Below are 26,571 nucleotides of genomic sequence, written 5' to 3'. Positions count from 1 at the left end.
ATTTAGTTTATTTGTGCCCTTCCCAAACACAAATCTCAATCCCTGGCGGCTCTTCCGAGTCTCTAAGATGGGTTTTTGTAACCGCATATACCCCTATTTGTTCTCTATTTAACTGCTCCTCAATTTCTACCCACCTTTCCTTTCTTCTGCCGCCCTGCATATTTATGTAGCTAATTGCATGGCAAGCTCTCTTTCTTGTTTTTCTCCTTTTTCTGTTATTGATGGCGATGCTGTTCTGAGGTTGCCCTAGAAGACCTCCTTCATTACTGCCTACACAGGCCTCCTGAGCGCCCGTGGGCCGCCTAAAAACATGCAACCGTGCGACCAGCAAGTCGCCAGCCCACTCCTTCTCAAAACCTGTAATTAAAGTGGATCCCGTCTCATTCAAAACCACACCTTCTCACTTCCGTTTATTTCGACAACCTCGAAACCTTTCTCTCGGCTCATTTTCCATATCGCCTCATTAGTAGCCACTACGGCTCTTTGCACGTGACTGTCACATACAGGCACCTCTGGCACCGTGCACACCACGATCTGCACTTGAGGGGATAGCTCACGCAAGTTGTCCAACCCCTTCGCCAAGCACTGGGCTAGTCCTCTCCCTTCCTGTTTAGGACGTGATTTAGCCCACCTGCTACTATGACAAGGTTACGCACGTGGGCATTTTCTGCTAGCTTTGCTTTTGCTCGCTCCATGACAGAACCCAGTGTCTGCCCTGGAAATGTCCCTACCGCCACTTTTTTTATTGCCTTTCACCCTCTCCGCAATTGCTTCCGAGCACTTAGCCAGGTTTGAGTTGCCGGCGATAATCCCCTTTTCACTTTCTCCTACCTCTCCCTGCTTCCCGTTGTCCTTTTCCGCGTGATTCAGGCTCGACAAGGGGCACTGACTCCTCCGCTCCTTTTGTGTGTGGCGGCGTCAAGATAGGTGCTGCTCTTTCCAACTACCTCTTCCCCACATTGCACGCATACCACATGCTTTGCTGACACTCCCTCTGCTGTCAAGTCGGGGGACTGCGTTCCATTGTCATGACCATTCTCGTTCACAATGGCAGCCCCGTGCTGCTTTTCCTTGGCTGCTTGAAGTCTTTCTTCCACTACCTTCCGTGCATCACGCTCCCTATTTAGCTCATTTTTGAGCTCTTCAACCTGTTTGACAAGCTCTTCCTGGAAAGCCTCTATTTTTTCCAGCCTAGCATCGACATCACAGTGTGTGCTGATTGACTCGATTCCCTCTCCATTCTCATCCGTCCCCTCATCTGCCTTGGGGAACCCCCGCACACTGCACGCTTTTTTGGCTTTCTTGCCATGTATTGCACATACTATTGCAGAACTATCGTGAAGTAAAAAACAGTTCCACGCCCAGAAACAATGCCAGAAGTAGGGGGATATGGAGGCTACAGGCTTGCACAAAGTGCTTTTTCCGTTGTTTTTGCTTTCCTACACACCACATGGACGTGGAAGACAGCCGGCCTTTTGAGCACATCTTCCACATAGTGGAGGTACTGCGAATGAGTAGCTAATGGCGTGTGCCCTATGCACAGTCGACAAAACATCGGTTTGTCTTGATTTTATTGTGGCCGGTGCAGTGCTTACCTGTGGCTTAATCAGAGTTTATTAGCAGTTTCGGCATCCCACAAGCATTGTGAATAGCACCTTACTTTTTTACAAATAAAGGGCTTGAAGTCTATAGCGGGTACAGCTATGAGAGGATTAGAAGCTCTTGTTGCTGTGGATGTGGCGGTTTCATCTGCAAGCAAATTGCCCTTAATTCCTCTGTGCCCTAGCACCCAGCATATTGTTACATGCTGATTAGATGTGTATGTCGTACACAGGAGTGCATAAAGATCATAAAGTAAGGGATTTTTACATTTGCGGATCGACATAAGAGATCTAAGCACACCTAGAAAGTCAGTAAATAGTTTTTTTCTAACCATGTTTTCTTTATATGTTTCATCGCCAAAGGTACGGCACATGCTTCAGCCATAAACATACTGTTAAATCTCATTATAATGAAGTCGGTAAAACCGGTAATTTGCGTAGTTATATCAAAATTTTGTAGTATTAAAATTCGACCTGTGATGCAATTAAGTACAGTCGCAGATCTATTTTTCTTAAACAGAAAGGGGCTGCAAAATTATCCAAATTATGGGGCAATCGAGAAAAAGCAAATATCCCATTCAGTGGCGGTAGCTACGTTTGTGTACACAAATTTGAATCGCCCGCTGGTGCAAGTGAAAGCCTCCGTGAGGAATTTGGGTGTGTTCCGCAGTTTTGTAGACGCATCGCACGTGACCACCTAGCGCCATCTCGCTTTGGATAGTGAAGCTCATACACAAACAATCATTTAAGATGGATGCCTCCGCATTCTATGGGTTGGCACGTGAGTACCCCCTACACGTCTCTTAATTTTTGCCATCATACGTTTTTAATAGCAAATAATTTTTATTGTAAGTTGCTCATTCAGGCTTCTGACATTTGCTGATATTTACTTTAGCTTAGCTGGAGCAAGTCTCATGTTAAGAAGAGAAATATATAAGCGCACACAAACGTGCACAACGCGCCTCAATGCCGCAATCCTAATAAAGATATGGAGGTTGCTTACGCAACTTATGCATGTTGTACTGATTCGTAGTGTGTTTGCATCTTGTAGGTCTCGAAGATCACTCCCGCTCAAGAAGAGTAACGACGACATCAGCTGAGCAATTTTTACTAAAAATTGCCGATGGAAATGTGTCGGATGGCGACTTCTTGGGCGATGAGCTGGATGAGACTGTAGAAGTAACAGTAAGTGTCCGTTTCTCGAAAATTCTGCAGCAATACCATTCATTGTCTAATTCTGGTTTGTTTGTTTTTGTAATCCGCCCTAACACAGCCTCAAGAATGCTAACGACCGGCAACACGTACTGCTGACGAGGACAGCGAGGACGAAGAGCCCATGCCTCCCCAGCCACCTCAACCTAAATGCAGAAAGAAAGCGGAACTGAAGTCGATTGACGAGAATTTTACACCTACAAGAGCTGATTGCACATTCAGTCACCAAGAAGTGACTGCTCTGCTAGAGCCTCTTCAGTATTTTCTGAAGTATTTTACAGAAGAAATGTTCAGCGAGCTGGCTAAGTTCACTAACACTTATGCTTTCCAACAAAAGGGAGTTCAGCTGCAGACCACAGCCGATGAAATGAAGGTATTCTTCGGAATAATGATGCAAATGGCAGTCTTGAAGTACCCAAGAATATGGATGTATTGGCAAGAGGATACAAAGGCTCCCACAATTGCTGACACGATGTCATTCAAGCGGTTTTTCAAACTCAGGGCCATGCTTCACGTGACGGACGTTAACAGTCCGCGGGACCCTACACCTGACAAATTTTGGAAAGACCAATAATCAGTGCAATACAAACCCAATCTCTCAAGCTTGTCCCGTTGCCAGTTCAAAGCATTCATGAGCAAATGATTCCGTTTACGGAAAGGGTTGTTGCGAAGCGATTTGTGAAAGGGAAGCCCAACCCGGAAGCGATAAAAGTCTTCGTTCACTGTAGTGTTGACATCTTGGCCCACGACCTGGAAATTTACCAGGGGAAAGGCATGGTTGTAAATGAGAACCATTCCCACTTCGGCCTAGGGGGTTCTGTTGTGATGCGGCTTGTAGAGCATGCTCCACATGGGCACAACATGAGGGTTTGCATGGATAACTATATTTCCTCTGTGGCCCTCTTGCAGGAACTGAAAGAGGCTGGAATCTTAGCAAGTGGCACCATCCGATCGAACCGTCTCCTCAGATGCCCCTTGAAAAGCAACAAGGAGCTAAAGCAGACAGGGTGTGGTAGCTACTATAGGAAGGTCAGCAAAGAAGGAGATATTGTAATAGGTGGCATGAAAACAGTCTGGTGAACATGGTGTCGCCAATCATTGGCATCGGAGAGTTGTCAAAGGTGAAAAGGTGGAGCAAGTCACAGAAACAGCGTGTCGAAATTGGCTGCCCGGAAGTCATTACACAGTACAACAGCTTCATGGGGGTGTGCACAAATTGGATTTTTTAATGTCTTTGTACCCCCCGAAAGCCAAGACGAAGAAGTCGCCAGACCGTGTAATCTCACACTTCGTGACATTTGTCATTTGCAATAGCTAGACAGAGTACATTCGTGACGCAAATGAAGAAAGCATCTCCAAGAAGGAGATGAAAGATATGATGGCCTTCCAAACGAATGTAGCTCACAGTCTCATCACAATCAACAAAAGCGAGCAGCTCAAGAGGGGACGGCCGAGCAGCGCTGTGAGGTCAAGTAATTCTCAGAAGGCACCAATGCCCACAAACTCCACAAGATGTGATGGCATCAACCACTGGCCAAAGCACGTCGCTACAAGCTTCGTTCAGCGACGCAAGAACCATGGATGCACTTCGAGGTCCTGAGTTTCCTGCCGCAAGTGTGAAGTCTTTCTTTGCTTGTTGGCTGTAAACGACTGCTTTTACAAATTTCATACCAAAATCTGAAATCCTGTGTCATAGCACTCAACTATTTCCAAAAAATGTTTCATTTCCAAAAAATGTTTTATTACCCGAAACAAGCAGTTTCTAACCGTAAAGCCTTACTCCTAGACAAAAGCTGAAAGGCTGCTATTAAGGCGCGATGTTCACAATTGTGCACGCAACAAGAGTTTTTTGTACATGTATAAACAAAAAACAATTGTAGGAAACTTTTTTTCTTTTCTGGGTGTTTAATAAAGTCCTTTTTGAAAAGAATTATAATGTTTTTACCAGTTTTTTTAACTCGCGCCTGAAGGGGATATGAATGAGAAAACAATTCATTTCCTTGAATTTGGGAGTTGGCGACGAATAATACGGTTTCATGCCACGTCGACGATATCTTCACATCGGCGGTCCAAATTAATCGAAGCCAGCCACACTGTTGGGTCCACTCCACCCCTGCAACTGATAGCGTCGCCTGCACTGGGACGACGCTATCATGAAAAGCATCGGCAGCAGACGCTTCATCTGCCTCTCGTTCCAACGGACCACCTAAATTAGATGAGACAATCTCCAGTACTAAACGCGTGGGACGAAAGCTTCCATGATGCCACGCCTTCTCGACACGCCCACTCTTTACAAATGCGGCAGATTACCTCTAAAGCAGGGTGCGCAGCTGCGTATGCACCAACCACGCTTACAGCCATGCGCAGCCACGGCTGATACACGCACCAGAAATCTAGATGTGCACAAACTTATCCCTCACACCCCCTTGTGTGGGCTTGGTCGCGTTGCCACCAAGCTCACTTCTCTCCCCCTCTTTCCCTTTGCTTGCGCGGGAAGGTGGCACTCGTGAAGCCACCATCTTTCTTGTCTCATAGTCGCACACTTTCACTCGCACCTAAAGCACACAGTGTACGATAGGATCTTGTCACACTTGTCACCCGGCGCATGATTAGAGTGAGGGGTGCGTTTGCAAGCAGCTGCTCGTAATTCAATCATTCAATCATTTGACCATCTGCGTCCGTGGAAGTTTCTATTTATTGTCTGCCTGTTGTTATCCTCTGCGGTGGCAGTGAAATTTTATTATATTGAAATCGCATAAAAACACGCTTTGTTATGTTGAGGTTCTAAATAGATGTTCTATAGACAATAAGTTATGAAAAGTAAAATACTTCATTACATCGAGAATTTTGTTATATTGAAGTTCATTATATCGAGGTTTAACCCTTTGACAGTTGACGACGTAAATATACGGCGCCGCGAGCAAGTCCGAAAATGGTCGATGCCATATATTTACGGTGCCGTCTGTATGTTTAAAAAGCGCACCAATTTCCTAATTTTTTTATTTTCTGTCATGTGCTGCCACTATGTGGGGATACAGGGAATTTTTTCACGTGCCTACCTCTCTCGGTTTTCGTTGCATGGTTTGTTTTAGCGCTAGTGTTTCCCTGCGTCTATATACTACCGCTCGCGCATTGGCGCGCCCGCGGCCGTTTGGACTGTTTTGCGGGCGGTTTCGGCTTTTTGCGCTTGCGAAACTGATGGCTATCTCGTTCCTAATCGCTCAAAGGACGATCGCCTCTTTCTCACTCATTTAGTGCTCACAGGGGTGCACATAGGAAGGATGCCGCCGTGCATGCGTTTCTGTTTCTTTTCTTCTTTTTTTTTTTTAAGACTGGCGAAAACTAATTGCCCTAGCTGGTTGGCGATAAGATGAAGATTAGCAGAAGTTTGTCACACGTGTTTCTTTTGTGTTGGGCACACAACCAAACAGTTTTCTTGAGTGCGCGCACCTACGCAGTTCGATTACGCAATGGACGTACGTATTAGTGCAAGAGCAGGAACATTTGAGGCTTGCGAAATATTCTTGTGTGCGTCAAAGCCTTGAACTATGTGCATAAATATGCATAAAATTTTTAATTCTGATAAGTTTATTTCCTTTTTTTTTTGATATTCATGAATGAAGAGTGCATATATACCAACGCAACAGATTTTTTTTCACACTTTACGGTCACCCGAGAAAAATTACGGTAAATTTTTTTTTAAATAAGTCTCTAAGAATCGAAATCTGCAATAAAAAAAATCAACCCTGGGCGGTCGCATATGGCGAAAAAAATCAACCCTCAAAGGGGTTAACTGCACTCGTTTCAGCGTGCAAAACGGCTGTTTCAGGGAAAGATGGCCCCAGTGCTGCAAAGCAACACTGGCATGTGACCTAGACACATCAGTGTAATACTTCGGGCAAGAGTACTTCACCTGAAGTTCTACAAAGTGCACTTGAATGTGTGTCTCAGGGGCATACTTTGTTACAATGACAAGCGACATGTCACACTCAAGCAGCTGCCACTGCCACGGCAGTAGAATATTCACTTAAGGCATTAGGCGATGTTCTAGGAGTGGTGCACCCATTTCTTCACACAACCGCCTCACATGAAGGGAAAAGGCCTCTCTCACTGAGGGTTGGTTACAATAGTGTGGCAGGTGTTGTGTCACTTATAGTAAAATAGCACAAGTGCTGACATAACCGACTTTCAGGAAGTATGTAAATGCAGTGATTGCTACGCAGAGACTCCGTATCGGGCTTGTTCTGAGCGCACCGGTTGCTAGTTGCATACCTAAATGATGAGCCGGATCTAGGACCTTCAGTGCACTGGTTGTAGCAGAGTTATGAGCTACAGCTAAAGAGAAGTGAAGTCCGCAACAAAAGCAGCTGAGTGTGTAGAAAGAAGTGAACAAAATGGCACCAGACCATGCATTGAGCACGTAGTGATGAGCTACGTAGTAGTGAAGGAGGACAAGTGAAGACATTTCAGTAAACATGAAAGAAAGCATCACTTAAAACCAATTCCCACATACGTGTGGGATCGACAGATTTTTTTTTACTGCCCCAACCACAGTAAGACAATGGAATAGCTCATCATCTACTATAGTCAACTTTTGTTAATTCCACCCTCTTGGTACTGCCAAACTGGATCAAATTAATTTGAAAACACACTGCCAATTCGTTATGCAGTCTTTGCCAAATTCTAACAAACCCCTGAATCAAATGCACGCCCGCTTTCTATGTGTCCAAAGTTAAAGAAATGCTGGCTCTCCCGCAATCATGAGTAGCTGTAAACATGAAATGGCTACTGGAAAAGCAGATTGGTTGGAGTAATTACGACGATTACTCACAACCATCCGCTGCACACCGGATGCTGCCGCCCTGGTCACACAGCGTGGCGTCATCTCTTGAAGGAGACTGTGCAAAACCCACCACTGGCGATGAAAAGAGCACAGGCAACCCTGTCTCAGTGCCAAAAGATGACAATCAAGCATATAGTGCACTGTATCTGCCTTTTGAGCATCGCTCTTGGAAATGACAATTTAAACTTAAATGTACAAGAAGTTACAGCTTGAGCGGTGTTGTGAACAAACATTAGGAAGAAATAGGAAGCAATATTTTTTTTTGTAACTTGTTTGGGCAATAACTAGCGTGTGTAATGTGGTCCTGTACAAGGAGTTGGGGGCTAGAGACTGCATTTTCTTGAGTTTTGACTAGTGACCCAAATGATCTCATTTTGCTCTTGCAACGATGCCTAGATGTTCTCGTTTTGTTCTAACCCCATTCTCGTCCCGTTCTCATCTTGAGTGCCTGGATAACGGCTCTGGACTTTGGCTCAAGGTCTCTTGAAGGCCGCTAACAACAGGAGCTAAAAGCATTTCATGCTTAAAACCAACGGAGAGATAACATTAAAGGAGCCCTGAAACACTATTTAACGAAGAGGTTTGTGTTTGCATTTACTGCAATAATGCTAAACTTTGCATCTCTACACTGGAGAATGCAACCAGCAGGGAAAACTCTTTTAAAGGCACGTGCCTTTGTGGTTCCCCAAGCACAGGTTGTATGCGGGCGAATGCTAGCACTGTCCATGGAATGAAAGCCTCACTTTGGCTAGTCTGGGAATGGTTGATGAGGACGAGGTGACATTTACTGTTTGAGAAAGTGGTGACTTAATGAAGAAGACATTGTTTCTAACCCTTTTTGTGAGAGATTGGCAAATGGGTGATTAAATGGATTCCTCATGAATACATACATTGCACTTAAGCTGCGGCTATTCATGAGGCAAAGTGTGAGCATCGTGGAAGCATTGTTCTGCATTTTTATTTTTGCGGAGAACTGGACTGTCCTTCTCTCAAATGAAACACAAGCGTACCACTGGCACAAGAAAGAAATCCATCTTCACCTGTGCCACCACAACAAGGAAAGTGACACATAGCTTTGCTGTCATAAGTGACAACATGCATCACGAAACAGTGCGCGCCTGCTACGCCCTTGGTAAAGTGCACAAAATGTTGAATGAAGAAGCATGATCTGCTGTCACATCACTTGCATCAGTGATGGTGCAGCAAGCCATTTTAAACATAAGTACCAACTGTATGAGTTGTGCCGTGCCAAGTACACGTCTGCAAGGTGGCTATTTTCCACTACCGGACATGGAAAGAACACCTGTGACAGTGTGGGCGGATTCATTAAGCAGCAAGTTTCACTGCACAACCTGAGGACTGAAAGCACTGCCTCTATTCAATAGTCTCAAATTAAATGTGGCCCTGCTTCGTGTGCCTGCTGCAGCCATTGAGGAGCTTTCTGAGCAGAAGCGAGTAGAGGAGAAGTCAGTACCGTGTGTGCCAGAAATTCAGTCATGGCATGTATGGAAGTTTGAAAAATCAGTCAAGCAGACATGTGCTGTCTGTTGAGAGAACTGCCGCTAGCCAGCTGACGGTGATTACATCTTAATAACTGCAGAAGACATGCAATAAGGCACACTTCTGCAACACAGAATTTTTTCAAGCACCACAAGTAGTAATGAGTTCTCTTTTGCATTGGCACCCCAGGAAACAAAGTAAAAAATGCATTCCCTGTTCTCGCCACGATAAAGAACCCAGGTAAACCTTTTTTTGTGGCAACCGTGTTTAAAAACCGGAACATGTCCTCGGGGCACTACTGCCAGCACGCTCAACATCAGCCACTTTGGCCCCATTATACTTTGTGAATAAAGAAATAAGGAAACGTGATATCGCACCCATGTTTTGCCTGACATAGCAACTTCCATCAAATTTTTTTTATTCTTTTTTAAATGAGCTCTTTGAAAAACTCGGTATATTTTTTTTGTATTTCTTGTAGGAGGAACAACAACTTCTGCACAAATGTTGCAAAGGCAACATTATATATTTTTGCATTCTTTTCAAGATTCTGTGTGAAATGAAGAAAGCACAAAAGTGTCTCAAAGTTTCAGAACTTTTCTCATTCAAACCGTGTTTAGAATTTTCAAAATTTTTATTCTTTAAGCATAAAAAAAACACATTGAAGTTATTTACACTTAAGAATACTAAAATGAACAGAAAATATTTAACACAACTTTCTTAGTTTGCATTGAGTTGGGCCATGAAGTCAAAATATTGCAACAATGAGTAGCAGGATGCCCACAGTGCCACCTCGAAATATGTTTTTGGTGTGCTAGGAACACTTTTTGTGAATGATAAACTAAATAAACAAACTCAACAGTTAGGCATACCTATTAAAACCGACCCATTTGCAACAAACAACATTTTTCTCTGTGTGATCAGTTAAACTAGCATCACTTTTAATGGACCCAGACTTGTTTTGATGGAGGCATATACAGCCAACCTTGCTGCACTGTTTGCGTGCATACTTGAGCTACCTTGTATCTGACTGAAAAATGTCTGTAAGCAATGATAACTACCCCTGTTCAAAACCATTCCTACCAAGCCTCCACAGCAAAGCTACTGAGATATGCGCATGGCACAGCTGCTGGATCAAAACACACAAAGTACAACCTGCTGCGTTGCACCTCCGTCAATCGGAAAGGCTGCAGAGGCAGAGTTTACAGTTGTCAATGCATTTCCCACTGAGGGAGCTAGAAGTCTGGGGAGGTATTCTGTAGTGGACTGTCCATTTCAACTGCCACTGATTGGCTGGGGCCGCTTGTCTCCTCCTCGCTCACACGTCTCCATCCAATCAGCACATCAGCAACAGCCAAAATGGACAGTCCACTAGGTGGTACTCTTACAGAATACCCCTCGTGGAGCAGCCAGCCACTGGCAGCAAGGGGGTGAGCATTTGATTTATATCCAGATATATATGCAGTTAGAGGAAATACATTCGGAAACAAGCAAACCACCTCATTTCTGCAACACTGTTAAACTGTTGGCATAAGGAGGACAGCTGCACCGGCGACATTCTGAGAGAATGTGGCTTGCTTACACAAGGGCTAGAGGCAGAAAAGGATGCTTCGCCACTTACTGCTGCAAAAATGTTGGCGACTGTATGGGTGCAAATGGCTTCACAATAAAAGAGCAGCTGTGTGTCCACTTTAAAGGTCTAAGCATTGAAGGTCATTTGTTCCCTCATCATCGACAGCGACACAGCAGAGGGACCAACAGGTAGGTAAACAAGCATTTCAGCAGAGTCCTTTCACACCTCTTTTTTTTTTTTTTACTGGTGACAAAACTTCAGGCCAAGTCTGCTATAAGGACATAAGTTTCCGCTGGCAGCACCACTGCACACAAGGAGGCTACGATGGCCTACAATGTCATCTACTTTCTGTAGCAATGTCTGTAGCGAACGCTTTTATTCACAAGATTTTGTGGGCACCTTTAAAAGGTTTTTCACATTCTAGCCTTCATTGATATTGAAGAGAGCAATAAAGACTGCACTTATGTATATAAAAGACAGCAAATAAAGCCGTGGTCAATAAAGGCATGCCATACAACATGGGTCGTGCTCACATCTCTAACCATGCAGCAGTTTCTGCCCTCCTTTTCTCTACAGATGTGAGCAAAGCTCTGCTGTGAAATAATAGCTTTCAGATGACTAGAGTGACAAGAGGATGCTCTTTTGTGACGGTGTATTGGCAATGCAAAAGAATCCTTGTCCTACTAATGTGGTCTATTGCATGACACCCAAAATTTGATTTGATATTACAATTTACTTTCGGGTACCCTATGGCATCACAACTAAGCTTGAAGTAGCAACCATCGTGCTAGAGCACACCATTGGAAACAACTGCACAGGTGTCTGTAATGCCCTCACAGTGGGCACCATTTCTATAGATTTACATTCGAAGGTCTCACAGATTGCTACTTTTGCTGCTGTCAGTAGGGAATGAGTGGCAAAGAAATTTCTATCAGAGTTTGACAAGAACTACCATGTGCATGTCACTAGTCTCGCTATCTTGCATAGTTTATATAATTATTACACCTCTGAATCCTGGCCCAGAATATTCTTTACCAGAAATTGTTATTGCAGATTAAACAGTTCAATGAATTGTAGAATGTGGCTACTACCACACAATGCACCCGACCGGATCTCCAGCTGCACGCATCACTTGGACAAAAGCTCGATAAGTGCGGCCTTGTGCGGTTGTGATTGGCAAGGGGCAGCTTTATGCAAACTGGCATGATTGAGGTTATATGCAAAGCACTGAACTGCTTATGGTGGCTTTATCCTAAAGTAAACAGTTCACTGTTTATGTGTAAAAATGAACAGAAAACTGAGTTTCAAAGTCCTAACATACTTGAATGACACTGTCTAAACGCCACATGCATAAGCAACAATAAACCCACCAAAAATAAAACATCCTGCATGACACATGGTCAATGCAATCACAAGAACAGCACAAGGAACCTTTCTTCACAATAGAGGCTAAGCGACCATCTTGGATAAAAGTAGACTTTATTATCTACTTAGAACTTTATCTGCAAATCAAAATGCAGAATCACAAAAGAAATGTACAAGGCAACTCTTGCAACAACTAGATCAACAGTATCACTAATCGAGCACCTTCTCAACCACGTGAAGTGAGTGAAATTTTTACGCCTTCTTATAACTATGTTGCACCCTAAAATTTATCATTTTCAATGCAATCACTTTTTTCTGCAGCTTCCACTATGTTCCAACTAGGGGCATAACAGCAACCATAGAGAATCACTGTTCAGCCACTTTGCGCAACGTAAAACAGTGTGTATGACAAGCACCGGCACATTGTTCCGTTTTGTCAAAAGCACAAACACGCAAGAGATGCACTGCATTTTCCCAACACACATGCGCATGTGTGAGTTGCAAGATAAAAATGTGGGGACTGCACCTAAATACTATGGAGGCAGGTGCATTGCCCCCCTTTGTCCCTAGTCGATCTGCACTTGGCGACCGCGGTTGAATGCTCCGGATTAAGCACTCCCTTCATTCATTTTTGGTGGCATAGCAGTCCCAGCACCGCACTCATGATTGGGAGGACTGTGGTTTAAATGTGTTTTAAGAGGACTTTTTTTTTCTTAAAAAATTTTTTTTTAACAGTGAAGGTGTATATGGCTAGCCGATTCGTCTGTCCGTCAATCTGTACGTCTGTCGGTCATCTGTACACCAAGAACTACTCCGGCGCTAGCCCATGTGCATGCGAGAAAAAAAAAGAAGAAAGAGAGGCGCGCAATTAGCCAAACACAACCTTGATAGCACAAGGCCTGTTAACTCTGATCCATGACATCACACTACCTGGCCTGAAATTTTCATTGACAAGGCTGGCGTGATGAAAGCTGTGATGTCAATATCCCTGTTGCCTACTCGGGATTGTTCCCATTCGCTTCTATGGCAGTCAGGCCAGGTAGCATGACATCATGGATCAGACTGAAAAGGCCTTGTGCTATCTAGGTGGTGTTGGATTAGCTGTGCCAGTATTGACATTGTTATGCTCTGTCACAGCCGAGCACACGCGCAGCAGTTTCTTTCCAGTTCCAAAATGGGTAGCCCACATGTCATATGTGCTCCTGAGCAGCAGGCAGCTTTCAATCAGCAACGCCACAAACAAAACTGGGAACGAGCTCATCTATGCCGTGCCGATGCTGCAGCCTAGGCACAAGAACAGGCTCGTGCAGCCGAGTGCAAGCAGTAACTGCATAACAAGGATCCATCAGTCTATGAAGCCGTCATTTAATGAACCGTCAGGATCAACCCAGTGATAAACACCGGGGTCAAACGTTTCAGCTTCGCTAGTTAACCATCTGTACGGAGTGCTTGTGTGGTGATTTTTTTAAATTCTGCATTATATCATTTCCTTCTCTCACTTCTATAGAAGTTGCTTCTTACCTATGCTTGACCACCACATCTTACACTGAGGTCTCCTGCCAGTGGCGTAGCCAGAAATTTCTTTCGGGGGGGGGGGGGGGGGGGGGATTGTCACGTTACAGCTCGACCTCCTCCTTATATAATTTGTCGAGGGATTAAATACAGTAATATTAACTGCATTGCCATTGCCAAAAATGCTGCAAACGAATTCCTGAACGCTATGCACTGTCAAGAAAGGTAAAATATGTATTTTTTCATAAAAGAATGTACTCTTATGTCTAAAAAATTGTGCCCGAAATAACTGAAAATAACGTTTCCATGTTTTCTGTCTATTTAATAAGTGAAGAAAATATTGCACATACTTTACAACTATCAGTTTGAACTCACCATTGAACTCATCAGTTCACCGGTTGTGTATTGTGAGTAATTGCACCGAAACTACAGTCGCAACAGAGAGCACATATAAAAAGCCGGAGTTCTGCAATATATAGGAGGGCGAGTCAAATGAAAGTGAGCCAAAGCGAGTATATGACAAATGGGGTACATTATTTAAAAGTAGTCTCCATGAGCATTTAGACATTAGCCCCACTAACTAACGAGCCGCGTGATTCCCGTCTCATAAAACTCCTTGGGTTGTTGCTTTAAAAAGTCTGTAACTGACTCTTTCACGTCATTGTCTGACACGAATTTGGTTCCCTTGAGCTGTTTTTTCAATTGCCCCAAAATATGGAAGTCGCAAGGCAACAGGTTTGGGCTGTATGCCGGATGTTGCAGCGTTTCACACTTGAACTTTGCCAGTTTCGTGCTAACCACATCATCGACGTGAACACGGGCATGGTCATGGAGCAATATGACCCCATTCCTAAATTTTCCACGTCGTCTGTTCTTGATTGCGACACGCAGCCGATCCGAGGTTTCACAATATCGGAAACAATTGATAGTCTCTCCAGGTTTAGCAAATTCGATCAATAACGGCCCTCTGATGATCGAAAAGAAGTCAACAACACCTTTCCGGCCGAAATGACAGCCTTTGCTTTTCCTTGGGGTGACAAACTCAAATGTTTCCACTGCAAGCTTTGCCGTTGTGTTTCAGACTTGTAGTAGCAGCACCATGATTCGTCCCTGGTCACAACTGCAGACAAGAAGTCGTCACCCTCATTGTGATACCGAATTAGATGAGTCAAGGCAGCGCCGAACCTCTCCGTCTTCTGCGGTAGTTCAAAATCTGGGATATTCATTCCGCATACAAGAGCCGATAACCGAAATGTTCATGAATTATGGTGTGACCCGAACCATGACTGATGTTCACACGCCCTTCCAAATCATAGATGCTTATCCTCTGTTCTTGTGTAATCAGCCTTTGCAGTTGTGTTGGGGGTGATTGCAATGTGGCTTTGGCACGGTCTTGGATCGTCTTTGCAACTTTCACGTCCTTCTTTGAACCGTTTCCTTTAATGCTTCACAGTGGCCAATGAAATGCAATGCTCAACGTACACAACAGCCATACGGCGACTAATTTCTTTTTGGGAAACATCTTCAGCTGTCAAAAACCCCACAAAACCAGGCTGTTAACTCTTGGAGTGTCCATTATGTCGCGCAACCATGTTCAACCCAGTGTATGAGAGCCTTAAAGAACCTTTATCCTCACACCTGTATGTCACTTTTGTAAACGAGAGATGCCTCTGTGCTACGCGCATGCTTCGCACGTAATGAGCCGAACCATTACTGTGCAGGATGGGCTGGCCCACTTTCATTTGACTTGCCCTCGTACATTAGAAATGCAAAGATCCAATGGAATGTAGAAATGCAAAAATACACCTTGATAAAGGGCAAAAAAAGTCACTGGAAACAAAGTTCACTGCACATATACACAAAACCTAGCAACAAGATATTTAAATATATGTATAGGTCTCCAATAAATCTACGTACCTCAGAAAAAGTCACTGTACATAATGCGTGAAACAAGGCAAATAAACCTGTTGCACAACCACAGATTCACAGATCACAGCACTCCCTCCCTCCATTCCTCCTGATGTATCGCGCGTAACAGGAGGTGGCGCGCTTCCTCCCCGCTTTTCTCCCTTGCGCAAACAAGACAGCCACCATCGTTGGCTCACCCATGCCCATCCCCCCCCCCCCCCCCTGCGCTTTCACTCGCACATACAGCATGCGGCGCGCAGCCACGATGTTATCGCCCTTGGACGGAACATGAGGGCGACGGCAGGAATGCTCCTGGAGTGTCCATATAATTGCTATCGCAATAATAAAAAGTATCCAGCAGCTGAACCATCTCGTGGCCCATTACTTTCCGCAAAAGAACAAGTAACAAAATTGAGCTTTCACCATGCGAAAATTTACTGTGCTGTAACAATGTCTTTTTTCTTTTGTGGGGCGGGGACACGGAAATGAAAAAAACGCAAAGGAAAGCATGTTGGCCACAATCGAATGCCTACTTTGGGTACCTAATGTGGCTACTGAAGAATATAGAAGAAAATGTGAGACGCTTGGTCCACAGAGAACCATACACATACTGCTCGGTATCCTACCCCGGCGAGGCAAAGTTTTCCGGAGAGGTTGCGATCCGTCGAGTCCCCACAGTGATGGCAGTGAGCGACAATGCATTGTTTCTTTTTTTCGTCTGCTAGCCAGAAAGCACCCAAAACCCTGCCAGGCGAAAATCCACTCGGCCAGAAGAAAACGAACGCGCATCGAAGTGTGCTGCGCGGTTGTCGGGCCAACACGAGGAAAACGCATGCGCTCTGGCTAGCTCCGGCAGCCCGCAGGTAGCAAGAACAAAAAAAAAAAAAATTGAAGAGGATCAATGTGTCCTCGTGAATAAAAGTCAAAGTAGAAAAATAAATAAGAACGTAGTTACCTTTGCTGGCTTTAGTGTCCTGACATGGATGCTTTGGCGCTAGTGAAAAAAAAATGTTGATATTCCTTTCTGTTACATGACGGCACAAATGAACCACCACAACGCTTCGTCTGGTTGGACCTCACTGCGTGTTTTGTCAATTTGTCTGATAGTGTGTTGATTTGGCTTGTCTCATTGTATGGTCGGATGTACGACTTCAGAAAAGTCAATGCACCTTTGGCATCAAATTTTTATAACAACATTAAACCCACAAAGTTCCGGAATTGAAAATCTAAAGCATGACTGGAAATGTCAATGCACCTTTCGCATCAAAAGTTTAAGGGAACTTTCAACCCATAAAGCTTCAGAATTGAAATCCATGCGCTCTGTAGATTCCGCGGCCTCCGCGAGATGCCGAGACGAGCTCGCTCGCCATTAGCTCGCCATCAAACTGCCTTGAAACTGTGTTCGGATGGGGCTGCTCGCTTTACGGTATGCAACTCCCGGTGCATGGGCACTGCCGCGAAATCCAGCCCGATTTCACAGTGTTCACGCTGAAATGTCTTTTCGAGTGTGAAAAGGTCATTCTAGACAAAATCCAGCATGATTTCCGGCGCCAGGGGTTGTTTTGGTCCGTGGCGCATGACAGCACGAAAATATTTCAGGGGAGGGGGGGTCTGAAGCATCATAATCCCGCCCCTCCCCCGGCTACGCCCCTGGTTCCTGCCAAGAGAAGCAAAGCGACCCAGTAAGAAGCGTGGGGGTGGAGGCTTATGTAGATGCCGCTTTAGAGACTGCAGACTAATGAATAATGACATGTCACTGCAAATTTGATGCTTCGTATGCTTCCCCATTATGGGCTCTGTATCGGCCGCTGTGATCCCGTTTGAACGGCACTAAGTGCCTGTTCTCACCTCGTGCACATTGCCATCAGCTACGGATGAACGAAGCAAAGTGTGTACTCCTCCGTAGTACCTAGGCACCCCCCCCCCCCCATGCCCAAATTTCTCTCTCTCAACTCACACATGTGCAACAGCATTGGGCAAAGGCAGTGCAGCTCTTGCATGTGGACCACAGACATAGGGGAAATACACAGCCAGGACAGCAGATTTGACAGCAGAGAACCTTCTGAACTGGATTAAATTATCAGAGGAGGGAAATAATGAACACAAATTCCCCCTGCTTGAACAGATCATATAAATGTAGCATTTTGATGACAAAAAAGTTTAAGAACTAATCTCACACAACAATGTCATCTATACTTGCTGTAACCATGGTCTCTGTTAGATCTTCATCACAATGCGGCTTTTCTTTTTTACCTACACTGGCTGTATGAGCGTCGGTAGAGTAGCAGGTTGCCATCTTTTTACGTGGCATAGAAAAAGTAGTTCTGGCAACCTACACGAAGCAATTTTTTATACTGAAAAGTAGCATGAAAACTACACTCTCTACACCGCTGTTTCAATAAGTGTAGGTAGCAGACGACAAACAGGCTGGCATTGCAAACAAATGGCACCATTTTGTCCGAGACTGTCAGCACTGTCGATATACATAATTATATGACGACAACAGTGAAGGTTTGCAGCAGGGCAGCAGCGAAGTGGCGGTATGACCGTGTGTCCTGAGAAAGGTCAGCTAATCTTCCAAGAACATAAAATTGTCTTCCTCATGGATGAGGCTTATACAGACAGGCTGTATTATATACATAGAGAAGTTGTGGTCATGCGCTGCGCATTCGTGATGTGTTTAGCTGCATTTGGTCTAGATTTGTTACTAAAAGGGAGCTCGTACATTGGCTTTTAGTATCAGGAAAAGGAACATATGTGTTGGTGCAAAGTCATGCAAAGTGTGAAGGCAGATGCTTCTCATCTGCTAATGCAGAAGATAATGTGCTGTCTGCTCTCATTGGCTGCAATTCAGCCAGCCAAGTGCAGCCCATTACTTCACTGCCTATGCCCTGCACTTGACCCATCTGCCTGAGCCTGCAAGAAGTGTAGGTAAAAAAATTGCCCTAATACAGTCACATTGTGTGCCATCCATTAAGTTTGATATTCCTTATTTATTTCACAAATACAAAGCTAAATACAAAGCAGTTTGCTTTTCTGCCATGCAAGCACTGGCAGCCATATCTCTATAGATTTGTGTGTGCAGCCAGTTTGGAGAGTGCGCACTAGCTTCATCTTTTGTGGCCGCTTGCCCTACCAGTAGAGTAATAATTTCAACAGAGCCCCTCTCACAATGAATTTTAGCATAGAAGCAATGCAAATACGGTGTGCTTCACGATTGAGGTGAGTATGCAGCTGGGCCCCTCATGCAATCCGCTGGGCCGTCTAGCAGCGCCACCATAATGTTCACGTGTGGCACATGTGTGATAATATATTTCAATGAGGTAGCCTGAATATATATGGCGCAATTTCAATTCCACCGAGCACTTTAGAAATTTTAAGGAATTTTTTTTTACCATTGAAGAGCAGCACATACTCAGCGACCCAAGTTGGTCCTATGGCTGGTTTCAAACCACCGACTGCCAAGTTAGCATGAAAAACAGTTAAAGGGCCCAGGCAGCTTAGCTCATTTTGGTTATACACTGGAAGTTGTTAGGTGCCCTCTAAGCAGTCTCCGATAGCAAGAATTTTTTCATTTTACTTCATTAATAGCAGAGATAGAAATATTTAAAGTGCCGCAAACCCATCACTTCAGTAGGCAAACGTCCCCGTTAACACCGACACTCTATCCCCCTTGCCCTCGTCTAGCCTCTGCAGTTAACTTGAATTCATGGGTGGCAGGTCTGGACATGAGGTAATACCAGGAACTCCAGAATCCGTTACTTGTGCTGGCAACACTGTCCAAATAAACAAATATGACTACAACATCTACGTTTATGGCGGCTCAGGTCTTTCGTTTGCAACGTAGAATCATGGTGTTTTCGTCAAAGTCAAAAGGGCTCTTGCTGCTGATTTACCTTATTTAAATATGATCAGTCTCAAGGATTTCCGCGATGAAACGGCAGAAATCATTGCACTATGTGTGCAAACGTCCGGCCTGGCTAACAAGCAGCATCAGTCTTTTTTTAAAGGCAAAGATCCTTTCAAGTGAGCTGCAGGTTAAAAAGGGAAGTGTTGGTGTGTAGCAGGACTCCAAAAGGTGCAAGTGCTTGTTCACAGTGTTGCACCACTGCTACAGGTATTATACTTCACTGTTTTTTGACCTTCATAGGCAAGTCTGCACTGTGACTCATGCTGTGCGTATATCCTATAGCATCCCACAATATTTAGGCAGTAACGTCTGTTGCACTTTCAGAAGGTAAATATGGATATTGTGCACTGCTAGAATGTGGCTAAAACTGCTGCGTTACTTGGTCAGCATGTCTTTGGATAAAAACAAATGAGAGTTCCATTTGTGAGTCGGGGTGCACCTTTACTTTATAGGTAGTTGATCAGTGTGATAAGGAAGTCTGCGTCTGATCAATGGCACTTGTTTGTGCTTGTGGTACGCAGTGCTCAAGGTAGGGCTCAGGCTAGGAAACAAAGCAGACACCCGCTTTGGAAGGAAAAATAGAAAATTAACAAATTTAACCGGCACAGGGCCCACATAAACAGCTTCGCTGCAAGAGGAAGTAGAGAAAACGCTGCTGGAAGAGAATAATCCCTTGTGTTTTGAATGACACTTCTACAGTTATCAGTCGAGCCACCTGACGAAGCTACTGTGCTTATATGGGTGTTTTTAATGCGACAGCGTTAAGGAGCTCGTGTCGCAGAAAAGCCGGTATCGTCGGCGGCGTTGGCCGTGAGCGATAAATCCCGGAAGGCACTTTATAAATAAAAAAACAACTTGCAAGATGGGCTGGGTGGAAATCGAACCAGGGTCTTCAGAGTGTCAGACAGAGATGCTACCACTCAGCCACGAGTTTGATGGTTCAAAGCAGGACAAAAGCGCCTCTAGTGAATACGGTGTTGCCTTAGAAACGTGCCTTAGAAAGTTACACTGCAGTGTATGTCGGTAATTATGAGCATGTAAATTACAGAAGTCGCAGTTACACGAGTAGCGAAGTACGTTTCCGCTACACTTCTTCTACGCTCTGCGCACACACAGAGCCATCTTGCAGCAAACACAGAACACAGTCTTACCAGTACTCATGTACGGGGCAGAAACCTGGAGGCTTACGAAAAGGGTTCTACTTAAATTGAGGACGACGCAACGAGCTATGGAAAGAAGAACGATAGGTGTAACGTTAAAGGGGTGGAGACATCAAAATTTTCGTTCATGCGTTTGTTGATTCAAACGTTGCGTCATGCTTCAGGGAGCACGATACACACAGCGGGATTCATATATATCCGATAAATAATTTAATAATAGCATTATTATACCGAGCGATTTCGGTTTCGGTTTTTGGGCTCCGGGGGATGCTATGACGTCACAGAGGAGGAAACGCAACATGGCTTGGTCACGTGGCCCACAAAAAATAGTGACGTAAAACTATGCTGCGTCGTCTGCTCGCGCATACGCGTGCTCTGCCAGCAGAGGTCAACCACTGGCGATTCGAAGTGCATGTCGCGATTATTATAATTATTGCGAAGAGCGACAACAACGGTAAGAAAATATTGCGGCTTGTGAGAGTCGGTGATTCATTCCGAAGCGCCGTAAGCATTAGCTTTGAAGTGAACCGGAAAAGGCCTAGCGACGATATCGGCGGCGCCGAACGATCCGAGGCGGTGAAGCTGCCGTCGATGCCAGAGCGACCACTCCTCGGTCGCTGATTGGCCGCTTCGCCGTACGGCTGCCGCACAAATGGGTCCCGGGCCCGTCTTCTCTACGGCAAGGAAATCTCGCCGTTCGCGAGCAAAACCGCCGTCGCACGGGGGCCCGCGAACGGCAAACGGAGTGCGGCGAGTTTCCGTGCCGGTAACATGGACGGGCCGGTAACGTGGAAAGGCCAAGCGAAGGAGAGTCCGCTCTGAGCTGCCGAACTACGCGACTATACGAGGAGAGAAGCAGACAACACGAACGCGGCATATCCTGGTCCCTTTCGGAGTCGGCCGGCTAGTGTTACACTCAAACGTGTAAAGGCCCGTCCGCAGGGCAACTCGCCGCACGCAGTTTGCCGTTCGCGGGCCGGCGTGCGGCGTTCGTGTTGTCCACTTCTCTCCTCTTGTGTCCGTGTCTGGACGCCTTGCCCCTTCTTTGCATTAAGAAAGGATTTCTATATGCCTGTAGCTCGGTCGTAGTGGAGGCTATGCTCGGTTGCTCGGCTCAGCAGGCTCCGTAATCGGCATTTCATCGCTACTCATCATACGTCACGTTTTTGTGCTGGTGTGCTATGACGTCAATATTTTCGTTCCTCCTCTGTGACGTAGTAACTGCCGCGCTAGCGATGGGTCTCGACTACGAGAAGGAGTTTTTAATGACTCTTTGGAGCTCAATTAAAATTATTTTGAAATGTTTGCAGCGTCCAATACCTCGTTCTGGGTGTCCTTGCATACGGAAGCAGCCTACAACATGCTTTTTATAGCCTCAAAATTTGGTGTCTCAACCCCTTTAAGGAATAAGAGCAGATTGGGTGAGGGAACAAACGCGAGTTAATGACATCTTACTTGAAATCAACAAAAACAAATAGGCATGGGCAGGACACGTAATGAGGGCGGAAGATAACCGATGGTCATTAAGAGTTACAGAATGGATTCCAAGGGAAGGGAAGCGTAGCAGAGGGCGGCAGAAAGTTAGGTGGGCGGATGAGATTAAGAAGTTTGCAGGGACAACATGGCCACAATTAGCACATGACCGGGGTAGTTGGAGAAATATGGGAGAGGCCTTTGCCCTGCAGTGGGCGTAACCAGGCTGATGATGATGATGATGAAATACATTACTTTGTCTACATCACGTCTATCGCGAAAAAATCATCCATTTACACTAAACCAGTACAGTGTTCGCAATGACACGTTCAAGTTTTCACTTTACCCACGTGCGATCAAAGAATGGAATCTCCTCCACTCAGACAGTTTCCTCTCAGTCACTTTCATCATTTATCAACCTACTAGACATATTCAACAGAGAAGACGCCATATATTAAACTAATAGTTACTTCTGCGCGTGGAACGTCTGCATTTCAACCCCCAAACTGGTCGCTTCTGCGCGGTTATGTTAGCTTTATAGCTTCTGCAATCTTACATGGGTCATTTATTCGCTAATTTTTATATAAATTCTAGTAATACTATATTGTTATACCAACTATACTGTTATAGTGTTATGGCCATATTGTTGTACCAACCAAAAGTATTGTACTTCACATCGTCATTGGTGATTTCTACATTAGTTAAGGAAGCTTTTTCTCTTTCCTTTTTTTTACTGTACCATGTATAATGACCTGTTTGTTTCTTTTTGTAAAACTGTGCCCCCCTGCTTTGGTCTCACTGAGACTAGCAGTATTGCAAATAAATAAATAAATGTGTGGCCGGCAGGAGGTCCGGACCCCACTTCACACAGAGTCAGAGCCGAGGAGGGCTTCCTCGGCGAAGAATTTTCATACGTTTACATGTTGTGGTCGTTATCAGGAGAGAGACCAACAGAGCAGCTGCAAGCTGCTTAAATAACACCCCTCAGTCCCCAGATTCCCCAGACAGCCCCTAAGGACGAAACAAGGTCAAGAGAGAGAGGGTCCGGGCAGCCTCCGTGGTCCTAATGCCGTTCTCGGAGGCCAGCGCTTCCTCGAACCCACTGCGGCGTCGGGCCGATCTGGCGGTCGGTCAGAATGGTGCGCCGGGGAAGTGTTATAGCCCGCATAGGACAAAGGGAACCAACTGCAAGGCACGAGGTCGAAACACAGCCCTCCTTTGATAACAGTCCCAAACACAACGGGAATCATTCGTGGTGCAGGCGCCGCCGGACAAAGGAGGGGGGGGGGGGGGGGGGGTTGCGTTGCTGCCGGCACGGGGATGAGCCGAATAGCAGTCCGTGATCCGGTGGCCACTTCAGTCGTGGACGCCGTGCAGCCGCGAGGAAACCCGAGCCGTGCACGTAGTCGTGTGCCCGAAGCAGGCACCATGCGGGGATGAATGGTGCCTCCACGGTCGACACACCATAGCACTGGCCTTCCGTCAGGGAAATCCCAGGGCACAAACACCATATACACTTCGAGAACTTGTTAGTGATCTTCACGACCGTCGGTAGCTCGTTGCGGCGAAAGAAATCGTGCACACGACCTCGATGCGCACAACGTGTAATACTTCGTGCCGCATCTTCTTTTCTCCGCATTTCGTGGGCGCTTTCGCGAGGGTGTCGACAGTTTGCCACCCGAAATACGCGAAGCTTTGACCTCCCTCCCCACCTTGAACACTGTGCTTTCGCTGACACCGAGCATCTTGAGTTTGTAATGGCTGTGATAAATGCATTGTTTTATATAAGTACTTGTTCAATATCAACTGATTCATTTGAAGCTCGGAACAGGAGTAGTATATGTGCCATGTACATGTAAACAAGCGCGAAAGCCATGCAGAGCTGCTTTTTCTACTTTCGTAACTTGCAATGAAGCTAAAGAGCAGACCACGGGCAGTGTTGTGGAAGGCACAGGATTATTTTTCTGTCGTGATCTGGCATGTGCTGTAGCACATGAGAGCTCTACTAAACCAGTCACCAAAATACAAGAGTCTTTATTCATACCGAGAATTGCGCGTTTCAGAAGCACGATTTTTTTAGAGGGATTATTTTAGTCGCGGAGGCAATCGGACGTTGCGCTTTGGTCATCTGGGCGGGGCCTCCCCTTTTTTCTAAAGTTGTATCCGACTATAGTTAATTACAAATATTTATCAACTCAGGAGCTTTTAACTGTACTGCATAAGTTGTAGTCGAAGGAAAATTCAGGAACCTTGTGTTTGTTAAGTTAAACTTTTTTTTTCTCGCCTAAAATGAAACAGTTTTAGGACTTCCAAATAAATTGCCAACAAAGCACACTATGCAATGCCAAATTGGCCATATTTTTCCTTGGACAGCTACTATGCAAAAATGAAGCTGAAATACGAGTCAAAACTGTACTAGAAGGGAAACTTGGAGGGTTGGTGCTGATTTTTTTCTTTTTCTCAAAGTAACAGCACTGAACGGACAAGGACTTAGGCAAAGAACACGACATGGATGCTTTGCTTAAGTCCTTGTCCGTTCCAGCGCCGTTACTTTCCAAAACATGAATGAGTCAAAACCCTATTTTTTCTAACACTGTCACAATATTGACAGGACATTGCAGTTTTGTTTGTTCTCAATGTATTTTTACCATCTAGTAGACACCTACTAAGCCCGTGTTATAAATATATTTGTCACTGATGAATTAGATTATTTTACAAAAAACATCAAGATGCTTTACATTGCAACTTTTTTTTTCAAGGTTAAAAATATTGATAAATAAGTAACAGACTACAGGAGCCATGCAAAAGTGCTGTCTGCAGATTGCGAAAAAGAAGTTTGTCTCAAGAAATGTTTGAATGGAACTCAAAATTAATCAAAGCTAAATTTTGGAGTTCTGCATGCCAAAATCATTATATGATTATACGCCATAGTGGGGGCACTTTCGTTTAATTTGGACCACCTTGGGTTTTTTAATGTGCACCCAATGCAGGGTACATGGGCATTTTTCCCCCATCGAAATGCGGCTGCCACGGCTGGGATTTGATCCTCAACCTCAGAGCTTAGCAGCGCAATGCCAAAGCCACTATGCCACCATGACAGGTATGGAAGTCGAAGTGGCTTTGTGGTCAGTCAGTACTCTCAGTAATCCTTATCACACCTATCATTAATGCCTGTAAAACTTAGAGCTACTTTTTGTGTTGAAAGATGCCTTTATCAAAATTATGGCATTGAATGTTGTCATCATGCTTGAATCCACACTTTGCGGAGAAAGGCTAGCAGCTCCGAGAGATATGAAAGTTTTCTGTCTCCTGACACCTACTGCTTGGCTGCATTTATGCCATCAGAAGACAGCCGAGGTTTTTATAAAGGCACGGCCACACTTAAAGAACAATGCGCATTGCAAAAGCTGTCGCACGAGGGGTGGGTCTCGGAGCTATTTCCCAAGCCCATAGCAGATGGAGGAGACCAATGAGAGCAACCACTTGTCACATGCACATCCGGTATCATACAGGCCTGCCAGGAGGCTCGTTCCACACTTGCGTACACTCTCTCTATCAGAAGCGATATCTTCTTGCTGTCGGGCGACTGCCACAGTGGCTAAATGCTAGTCGGTGTGGCCGCGCTGAGACACACACCTACATTTCATCGCTGACGGCAAAATGTGCTGATTTTTTCTTGTGTGGCCATGCCATCAGCAGCAAGAACTGCTTTCTTTTTTGCGTTCCAGTGTTCACACAAGTCAATGAACCATTTTCTAAAATATTCCAGCACATGCGCAAGAAAACCATTTTCTAACAGAACTACTCTCAACCACTGACTAGTAGAAAAAAAATTAGTCGCCATTCAACAGTTTCACCTTTACTACTGTGCCAAATGCCTTTACTTAACGAGGTTTTGGCAGTACAGCAAAGGCGACAATACAGTCCCTCTCAGTGGACAGGTGTGGGTTGCAGGGAACTAAGACAGCATGAAATATTCAGTGATTTTCGGAATGCTTTTCTTCTCACTAGGGGTGGGTGGGGTGAGACGGGATGGAATGTATTCTGTGGACACCAGTCGAGGAATCGCGTTCGCATGGTCAAAGCTCCTGGTGCCTCAGGTAGCGACAAGGGCTAGAAGGGGAGCAATAATGGCCATAAATATTCACTTAACAGATTTGCAGCAACACGCAGTCTCGTGATCGACACGGTGCGGCTGAAAGGTATGCCTCAGGTGGAACCGCAACATTCTGCTGCTACAGGCAAGGTGCCTTGCTTTCTTGGAACGCCTGGGTAATGGAAGCACTTAGCGTAGCTGCTAAACAGAGCTGGAAACTTAAACCAGCTGGGGGAACGCAGGAGGAGACTTTGATAGATGCAAACCTCCAAGCCGACCTCCGTTGATCACAAGCATCACGAATAGCTTGTCTGCCCATACTGACGCCAAGGTCCCACTCCATATTCTCTACTTTTCTTACTTGCCCAAATGCGCTTGTGTACATCCTCTTTTCCAAAAGCAATGCTTTCCTTGGCCCCTT

At 45.2% G+C, this 26,571-nt stretch overlaps 1 protein-coding gene across 10 annotated transcripts in view; it reads right to left on the bottom strand.

Annotated features, from left to right (window-relative positions):
- LOC142566104 (WW domain-containing adapter protein with coiled-coil-like) overlaps positions 1-26,571 on the bottom strand; it is a 448,398-nt gene that overhangs the window by 390,774 nt on the left and 31,053 nt on the right. For 8 of the 10 annotated variants that reach the window (XM_075676876.1, XM_075676877.1, XM_075676884.1 and 5 more), the window contains exon 4: positions 7,645-7,728. The exons of the other annotated variants lie outside the window; for them this stretch is intronic. In XM_075676876.1, the coding sequence (XP_075532991.1) occupies positions 7,645-7,728 (84 nt within the window). The remainder of the gene's footprint in view (positions 1-7,644; positions 7,729-26,571) is intronic. 10 annotated transcript variants of the gene reach the window in all.

This window comes from Dermacentor variabilis, unplaced genomic scaffold (assembly GCF_050947875.1).
Source record: "Dermacentor variabilis isolate Ectoservices unplaced genomic scaffold, ASM5094787v1 scaffold_12, whole genome shotgun sequence".
In the NCBI taxonomy this organism is placed as follows: Eukaryota; Metazoa; Arthropoda; class Arachnida; order Ixodida; family Ixodidae; genus Dermacentor; species Dermacentor variabilis.
This window is presented reverse-complemented; position numbering and strand designations above follow the sequence as displayed.